Genomic DNA, 10402 nt, shown 5'->3' on the forward strand with positions numbered 1-10402 from the left:
TTTCCTTCTCGGTATTCAATATCATAGTTAGGCTGGTATATCTTTCTGATCCAACGTGCCAGTTGTCCCTTTGGGTTCTTTAATGATCTTAACCAGCGTAACGCAGCATGGTCTGTCCTGATGGTAAACCTGGCACTATAGAGATAAGGATGGAAATATGTCAGACTCTTTACTATAGCAAAGAGTTCCCTCCGTGTTACACAGTAGTTCCTCTCTGGTCTACTCAAAACCCTACTGAAGTAGGCCACCACATGTTCGTTTTCGCCCACTTTCTGAGACAACACCCCTCCAATTCCGACATTACTAGCAGCACAATCCAGTATATACGGCAGTGAGGGATCTGAAAGCTTTAAAAGTGGGGCTGAGGCCAATTTTTATTTCAATGTCTTGAAAGCATGCTGGCAAGTAACTGTCTATTCAAACTTCTGGTCTTTTTTGGTCAAATCATGTAGTGGAGTAGCTATAGTTGGAAACTCCTTCACAAACTTCCGGTAATAGGTACAGAGTCCCAAGAAACTTCTTAACTCTCCCACATTGTCTGGTGTTGGCCAATCACGCACTGCTTTCACCTTGTCAGGATCAGTTTGCACACCATGCTCACTTACAATGTGAACTAAGTAAAGCACCTCTTTCTGGAACAAGAATAATAATAAAATAACATTTTCACCAGGTATGCTCACAAGTAATTACGCAATTTTCAATAGGGTAATGTGAACTACATATACACTGAGTGATGTACAATTTGTATGGTGGGATTATTAGTTACACATGATTCAAAGAGCAATAACATTTAAGTAGAAACAGACATATACTGTTACAAGCTTTAAGCTATTTAGGATAAACAATTGTGGTTTCCTGTTACAATTTGCACTGATTCCAGAAAGAAAAAGGGTAAGTTAAAATTACTTCCTAATTTTCTTTATAGTGGTTTTGAGGTCAGTCAAATAGACCATCCCTAAATAACAGATAAAATATAAAGTTTATCTGAAAAAAAAACACCTTTGATATTTAATTAGGAGATTTTAGGGATTACATAAATTAAATTTGAAAACTTTCAGATGAAGAAAGGTATACTTTTAATCTTAACATGAAAATCACTTCACATTCAAAGCAGTCAACACTCTGACACCATACAATTACGGACAAAGTTTCAGTAAAAATTCTTACTCAAAAATTCTGATTTTTTGTCTACAAAAAACTTTTAATGCTTACTGCAAGTCTGGCAAATTTCATGAAGATACATTTAGAACTTTCATAGTCATAGTATGAATAAAATCTATGATTACATGGTGGTTACAAGATCGCGTAAAATACACAAGCCCACTGCGATAGGCATATTTTATTGCGGTCATGAGGTTTTTAGTGACTTATATTAAAAACTTAATTAACCTACTTTTGTTTACTTATACCAATAAGTATAGCATAAAATCATGGCTAATAATCCATATTTTTACAGAATATAAGTTTTAAGTTCTTAATTTTATATGGCAATATTTCACAAAAATCCTGAATTTCCCCTAGTAGGAGAAATGTAACATTTTTCACTAGGCATCCACTCTTCCCTATTTTATTCACCACCCCTCCATTAAGTATGAAATTTAACGTAAATAGCACACTATAAAATCATCATTGCTCAGACAAACCATAATTGTTTATAGCCTTCAATCTTGTTTGGTTACAGAGCCATCAAATAGAAAATCAGACTCCTCTTGCCACACCTACCTGTCACATCCTGTCTTTTAGGATTTGTTAAAAGTTCTCTCTTACTCTTAATACTATATTATGTATAACCAATTGAAAGCTAAGGTTTTCATCTATCAAATGACATATTATAAAATGTTTTTTTCAGAACAGAGAATTGTCATTTTTTCTGTTAGTACAAGCTTCGTTCCTTTAGGAAAAATAATGACAGCTTCGATGAACTTGTAACGGTTCTTGTACCATAATTGGAAAGCCAGACAAACTGTGATAGTTAAGGGAAATTGTCTGCTTTTTGCATGTTATTATTCTTTGTTACATAATTTAATTAAATAAAAATTATTTAGCATCTTACTAACATTAGTATAAAAAACGTAGGATTAAGTGTCATCGACAGTCAATAGCAAAAACAAAAAGAAGATGCAGGTAAGTACTTTATTTATTGTTATAAATGTAACTAAAATGTAAAAATAGGAACCTCTTTAGGTTAGTTAAAGTTAGATTAGGTAAAATAAATAATAATATAATAAAAATGTTTCACAAGACACACATCCAAGCAGCTCAGAGAAGCTTATGGGTAATGTAATTTGATAGCTCCACGTTCCCCGCGGTTCAAAGGGCAATAAAACACTAAACTTTAAGTATAGATATATGTATACTGTTACAAGGTTAAAGCTACTTAGGAAAAACAAATGTAATTTCATATTACAATTTGAAGTCATTCTAGAAAGAAAAAAAAAAGGCAATTTAGATTTATTTTGGTGGTTACGAAGTTGGTTAAACTGATCAACCTCGTAGAGTTAGGGTAGAGAAAATATAAAATTTTCTGAAAACAAACATTTTAAATATATTTAGTAGGTTTTAGAGATTGCGCAAATGAAATTTGAGATTTTTGAGATGAAGAAAAGTATTTGTAATCTTAACATGAAAATCACTTTGCACCCAGACTAGTAAAAAAAAGACTCAATATATTCACGGACATTTTTTTAGCTTATTAAAAATACTACACTGAAAAGTCTGATTTTTTGTATTTGAAAGACTTAAAATATTTACTGAAATTCTACCAAATTTTGTAAAGATATACACAGTTTATTAAAAGTTAGTAGTTCTCAAATTATAATGACATTCTTTTCCTGTGTAGTTCAGTATATATTTATACCCACTGACTGCAAAATACAAATTTACCTTACGGCTACCAAAAAACGTGTCCCTCTAATGCAACATGTGGAATATCCCCCTTACTTGAAATAATTGTCAAACCTGCACGTGTGCTGCCATCTGTGTTTTATGCCATGAAACCTGGATGTTTATATTATACATACAAGAAAAACCTATACACTGGATAAGTGAAGTAAAGTGAAGAAAAAGTTTCATTGGCCAATATTCAGTTCTTCACATTATTTAGCTGCACAACAGCAGGTATAACAAATAAACTTAGCATTCCAAAAATTGTTTAAACTCAAAGTCTAAGTTCGAGGGAGGTCCATTTCAATTTACACTTTGATCAATGTGTGTTACTGGGTTCTACTAGCTTCAGAGAATTCTACTCCTCATAAGTAACCCTAAATGCAAGTTAATCAGAGAGAGATAAGCTGGTCCTATATCATAGCGAAAAGTATCAAACATCTGGTTAACTTGTGTTCAGGATTACTGATGAGGAGTGGAATTCTCCGAAACTAGTATAACCCAAAACACACACTGATCAAAGTGTAGATTGAACTGAATCTCCTTCAAACTTAAAACTTTGAGATTAAACAATTTTCAAAATACTGTGTTTATTTATTGTGGATGTTTTATATGCCTCAGCTGACCGACCACGTGATGACGTGCACTTTAACTCTCCGTGTTACTTATGTGTTACGTTTGTTATACATATCACTGACATACAGGAATTATAGTATACATCCTCTAACATGCTATTATATGATGGAGGCTTTGAAATTCACTGATGGAAGGAGTTTCTATGTGGATAAATGACACTTTTTGGGAATCAGCCAGAAAATTAATTGCACAGTGAAAGGGTTAAACAAGTGCAAAGTGGTCACGTGGTCAGTCAATTTTACGGAGCCCATATTGAGAGAGTTAATATTATAAAGTAAGAGCACAAATGTTGCAAGAAGACCAGGTTTCTTTATGTTTCTATTGTGGTGAAATAAAACAAAAACCTTGTGCTTGTGACTATTAAATGTCAATAAGGTATAAATTATAAATGTTAAAAATAATATCTAGGTAAATTGAGAAAAAGTAACTAGTTGCATCCTTGCAGAGATAGTAAAGTTTGCTGATGTTTTGATCTGGCATGATGAAGTACAATAAGAATATATCATTCAAGATGGTTTTTACTACATTCTGGAAGTGAACATAATGTACAGCTTGTTTCAGGTTAAAAATACAATAGTTTAACTCTTCTTTTTTTTTTAACCATCTTTTCATGGGTTCAGTAAATTGACTGACCCCTTGTCTGTGAAGCTATATATAGTAATTCTGAATTTCCAAGGTGTATCTTCATGAAATTTGACAAACTTTTATTAAACATTACAAGTTTGTGTATGCAAAAAATCTGATATTTTAATAAAGAATTTTTGTTAAAGATTTGTCTGTGAATTTCAAAATCCTTTAGCAAGACAATCCGCATGAAAGATGATTTTCATGCTAGGAATAAAAATACTTATTTTCGTCTTACAGTTTTCATACTTTATTTACATAAGCTCTAGAACCTCCTTAATAAATATCACATTTTTTCAGTAAATCTTTGTATTTTATCTCTTATTTTCTCCACCCTAATGCTAACTGTAGCAAAAACATAACTATAGATTCAAATGAAAAGTTGAAAATATGAAATAAAATAAATAATGTTATTTCTTCCTCTGCATTGAATGCAGTATTAATCAGAAATTGCCAAATTACTTATCTTCAACTGTTAACCTTTTCATACTTGTTCCTCTCTTATTTATGGTTTTATTGTTGTACTTTGTACCCACTAGAGCAGTAATCCTTGCATCACAAGTAATAAATTATAGTGGGATCCCATTAGCCACTTCCTTTACAGCTAACATAATCAGCACATAACTGTAAGGTGTCTTGTGAATTATATGACATTTTATATCATAGGCTAAGCTGAGAATTTTCTAATTTTTACATTTTGATTTCTTTTGTTAAAAATATCTTACAATAAATAAAATATATATTCATAAAAACAAGGATTTGTAGTAATTACTGCATATTTTAGCTCATTTGTCTCATTGAATCAAATACATTTGAGAGTACAAAAAATAATTTATGTAGCTTTCAGATATGCATTTTAGAACACAAACAACATATCTATCAACAGAATATCCCAAAATTACTTTAACCTTTTCGATACAGGCTGATGTATTTTACAATAGCTCGAATGGGGAAGGACATTTATGCAACACTACATACAGTAACTCTGAGATATCCTCACAAAATTTGGTAAGATTTTGCTAAAGATTATAAGTATCTCGTGCACAAAGAATGACATTATCTTAACTAAGACCTTCTACTAGATATGCGTTATTTACCTATAATAGGTATTTGCACTCAAACCCTAAACATTTCAAGTGCAAGGTGATTTTCATTTTAAGCATAAAAATATTCAAATATTTTCAGATCTAGGAGCCAGTTCAAAAACTCAGGAGCCAGATGTGCCTAACCTAACCTAACTTTACTGTTTGTACTAGGAAATGTGTGTGTGTGTATATATATATATATATATATATATATACTTTCACAACAATGAGTGCATGCTAACAATCACATGATATCAACAACCACTTGATAGTATTGTCTGAACTAAGTGCCTATGGTCTGAGTCTAAACAAGCACATTGATTGGTTGTATTGAGAGAAAGAAGAAAAACAAAAAAGAAATTACTAATTTGTGCAACCGCAGCACTTCATTCTTAAAAAAAAAAACAGATAAGTGCTAAATCCATCATAAAATCCTTAAAACAAAGTTTGATTTAGAGCTCAAAAAACAAGAAAATAATTCCAAACTACCAAGAGTCCAGCACTGTTCTAGATTCAAGTTCTATTTAGCACAGCCCTACATACGAATAAAATGGAAGGAAATACGAGGCAATACAATGAAATGTTTAGTTACCATAGTGAACTAGCACCAGGGATTTACCAAGGCCTTTAGCAAACAATGCCATTATGTCCTGGACTGTGAGATGAAGGACTGTACTCCAACAAATTCACTGAAATACTGTCTCAACTTAAATGCAAGATATAAACCCTCTAAAATTAAACTATGCTAAATATGGTAAAGGACAATTCACACATAGATGGCAAGAAAAAATGTGAACATCAAAGTTGGTAACTGACGTAAAGTTTTTATCAATAGCATTTTTGAAATATGAAATAATTCAAATTATTACATGAATGAAGCTTGTATGAGATTAGATAAATTGTAAATCATAGATGGTACAGCAAAAATATCCAATAACAAAGTTATGCTTTATCCCACCCTTAGTTTCCCAGCTCAACTAAAATATGCAGACTAGGTGTGAGGTGGTACATAAAGGTCACAATACAATACTTTTCATGATACACTGTAGAAATTAGACAATATTTACCAGTTTTGAATTTCAATAATAACACAAAATGAAATCTATATCAGTGAGTTCTTTCCTTACAGGTTAAATTATTAATAAAAAAGTACTCTGCTGTACTTATGGACTATTAAGCAAGATACTAACAGGGATGTATACACAAAATTCACCAATTTCTGAAAGATTGTATTTCTCACAAATGGAAGTGGTAGAATTGAGATCTGAAATTTGGTTGTTTAAATTTCAGGAAACATAGATCCAACTCATAAATGTTTAATCCTTTTGCCAAAACATTAAATAGATATTTTAAATGTCTTTTTAGCTATCTATCCTGCAGAGTTTCAGGACATTAATATAATAGTACTTATACATGTGTATGATATAGAACTAGGTGGTAACTTGCTTATTCAATATAATCAATTACCCATGACCACTGATTAACTTAAATGTCCCATAAAATAATCAATTAAAATTACTATTAAATATATTTATGTCAGAATAATAATCCACAAACCAAAAATAATGTTTCCAGTTATTACCATTCTCAATTATTCCAGGTTTCATGTGAGAATAATCAATTAGTTCAATGTAAGTGATTAACATATTCTACTAACTTCTCAGCTCTAGTAAAATACAATAATTAATAAAAACCTGAAGAGGACATGAGATGCTGAATAAGTTTAATGTATTTTAAAATGTGTTTTAATGTATAAAATACTTGCTATACTTTGAAAAATTATAAATATTTAAAACTCGAGGCTTTGTGTTCTCTTGGAAAGATTTGTTGTTTTTTGCATAGCTTGCATATTGTATTTTATTCCATAACTTTGTAATTTAATTTAGTTACAGGAAACATTAAACCTACTTCAAATTAAACTGTACACAGAACAATGGGAAGGTGGGAAGACTTTCTGCAGTCCTTCAATCTATAGTGATGACAAAAGAAATACAGAGGCACTCCAAATACATTGTAATTATCATCATAAAATTCCATTTCCAACTGAATAGTTTCATTGTATCTCAATACATAAAATATGAATTCTGTATTGTATTGTTTCATAAGGTATCACAATGCATTGATATTTGATAAATTGTTGCACCACTAATACAGGTGATCCTATTTGCTTTTTCAGGCATACATTCAACCAACATTTGAATCTTACTTTAACAATCCATCAATAACATTTGAAATGCTTCAGAAAAAAATCTCAAGTCATCTACAGAACACAAATTCCTATCCATGTACTGTCTTCTACATGAAAATAATTTCCTGATAAAGCTCTATTTATTCATCTTAATTTATCTCAATATTAAAAAATGCACCTATTTTCCAGTTCAGAAACATCCGCTTCCAGACTAAGGTGCCACTTTTCAGCTTGGGAGCAGAGCTGCCTCAACAAGAGTACATTCATATGAGCAGAATTTATCAATTCTGTTTCCACTTCTCCTTTAACAATGGTAGAAAGGTCATCAAGAAGTTCCCGAACTTCATCATTTGTATAGGTAACTTCTAGCAACCTAAGACAAGGTATTACTTTAAAAAGTATCAAACAAATATGTATCAGAATATTACCTTAAACTAGCAGAATATGTAAATATATATTAAAATTTTAGGTCATGTCACTCGTTGTAAAACAACTTTATGGTTTACATAATAACTTTCTTAATACAGGTGCAATGATACACACCAGAAATGAAAAAAAAATTTTAGTTGATTTTGTATTTATTTAAACATAGCATTTTCCAACAAGCACAAAAACAATTAAAGCTTTATATTTGCTTTTACAAGTAAATTTATTTTTGGAAATTAAACAAGTGAATCTTTTCATCATCATCACAAAACAATTAGTAAGAGCATCCTAAACAAAATTACACTTAACATATTTTCATTGAATCACATTCTGTAGAAAAGAGAAAAATAATTTGTACCAACACATAACACTGAATATAACATTTTTATTTTAAACTTTTTTTATGTCTAAAAGCTGTGATGAACATCAGGTAAACTGTAGATGTTTTGCCCACATTCCTCTTAATTCGTCCATTACATACCCCTGAATTTAAACCCAAAATTTGATAATTTAACCCTATCTGTATGGGCTTGGTCATTTTGACTACCAACCTTGTAACCACCATGTAACCATAAAAATATAGATATTATAACTTAATGTAGCAAGTGTTTCATAACAAAATTTGGCAAGCTTTTAGTAAACAAGTTTTTGTATACAAAACATCAGATTTTTTAATTATGTATTCTTTATTATAGATATGTCTGTAAATTAATGGAGGCATAGTGTGATCGACTGATTACTCCGAGTACAAGGTGTTTTTCATGTTAAGATTAAAAATACATCTTCCATTTTACAGTTTTCAATATTCACTTACACAAACTCTAGAATCTCCTAGATGAATATCAAAAGTTTTCACAGTAAAACTTATTTTATGTTATTTCTCTACCCAAAAACTGTATACAGGCATGGTCCATTTGACCAACTATGTAGCCACCACAGAAATATACGAAATAAATCTAAATTACCTTTTTTCTTTCTGGAATGATTGCATACTGTTACAGACAATTACATGATATTTGTTCTTACAGACACAGCTAATACAATTCAAATCTTCTGGTCATCTAGAATTATTACTTTACTGCCACTTAGATTAGCACCAAAGCAAATTATCATAGCAGGGAAGCATTATGTAAATAAAGCATCAAACTAACAGCACACTTGTCAAATTATAACATGTTGTGTTCACTAGATGTGTTCATGCTATCAATTATATATTTTTAATTAATTTCTTACTTTTAATTTTTCTCATCTAACCTAATAAAATTCTGATTTTTACAATGGAGGATAGCCCTAGTATACCTGGATGATGTCATTGTATTTGCAACAACTTTTGATGAGGAAATGTCCCGGCTAGAGGAAGTATTCAAGCGTTTGAAAGCAGCAAACCTCAAACTCCATCCCAAGAAATGTCAATTCATGTCATACATAGAAGTAAGTGTATAAAAGGGAGTGTTTCCAAAAATAGAAAGAAGTGGGCGGGGTGCCACTATGTTTGATTTATTACACGAGCAATATCTCCCCTAGTATGAAAACTGTGACATTTGCTCTATAGGTCTTCCCTCTTCTCTAATTTATATACCAGCCCTCCTAGAAGTATGGAATGTGACATAAATTACTCAGGAGAACCATAATTTTTATAGTCTTCAATCTTATTTGGTTACAGAGCCATAAACTAGAAAATCTTGCCATGCCCACCAGTCACATCCTCTCTTCCACAAATTACCAATAGTTCTCTCTGGTATTTAACAATATGTATTACATTACATTGTTTTCTTTAAATATAATTTTCTAATTCTCTTCCAGTTTAAACTTTATTCCCAGGAAAAACACATTGAGGAGCTTATTTGAAGTATTAAAAAATCTTTTTGCACAGTTAGAAAGCCAGAAAAATTATGATAGTTATAGGACATTGTTTGCTTTTTACATGTTATTATTCTGTGATCTTAGGTGCAGTATCTAACTAAATTAAAATTTATTCAATGTGGAAGTACTATCAGTACAAGAAAAGCAGGCTTAAGTTTCATCAACGGTCGACAGCAAAATAAATGAAGACCCAGTAATAATGGCTGGAGACGGCTTGAATGGGTAATGAAGAAAAACTTTAATATAACAGCAAATGTACAACGTTTCGACAAGGTTTTGTCATCATCAGGTACCTGATAACCAATCGGAAGCTCAGAATGTCCCCTAGTGGTTTTCTAAGCCTTTATAACGTACCTAGCATCATTTCTTTCTTTTAAATCAAGATTTCAATGATATAGGTTGTATCTTTGCTTGAAATTTCATATTTTTTTTAGACCAAAATACAGCTTAGTTACTACATTTGATAAATTATAATAGAATTCTATGGTATTGATGTAGTAACTTATGATTTTTTAGTTATTCAAAAGTATATATAAAACCTAAAAAAAATATTTTGTTTCATGTCCTCCACATGCAAAATTTTTAATGGCTTAGCAACTTACATAAAGCAGCAAATGAGTACAAAAATCGTAACTAGAAGAGATAATTGTTTGCTTTACTTCATTATTTACTGTTCTATGTTTCAGGAAAAATAAGT

The 10402-nt window shown here is 31.0% G+C and overlaps 1 protein-coding gene across 1 annotated transcript in view; it reads right to left on the reverse strand.

Annotated features, from left to right (window-relative positions):
- The window catches only part of LOC106466220 (leucine zipper transcription factor-like protein 1), an 85875-nt gene that overhangs the window by 70229 nt on the left and 5244 nt on the right, over window positions 1–10402 (reverse strand). The window contains exon 3 of the mRNA XM_013926469.2: window positions 7595–7789. Coding sequence (XP_013781923.1) covers window positions 7595–7789 — 195 coding nt within the window. The remainder of the gene's footprint in view (window positions 1–7594; window positions 7790–10402) is intronic.

Source organism: Limulus polyphemus, unplaced genomic scaffold, assembly GCF_000517525.1.
Source record: "Limulus polyphemus unplaced genomic scaffold, Limulus_polyphemus-2.1.2 Scaffold2190, whole genome shotgun sequence".
NCBI classification, from domain to species: domain Eukaryota; kingdom Metazoa; phylum Arthropoda; class Merostomata; order Xiphosura; family Limulidae; genus Limulus; species Limulus polyphemus.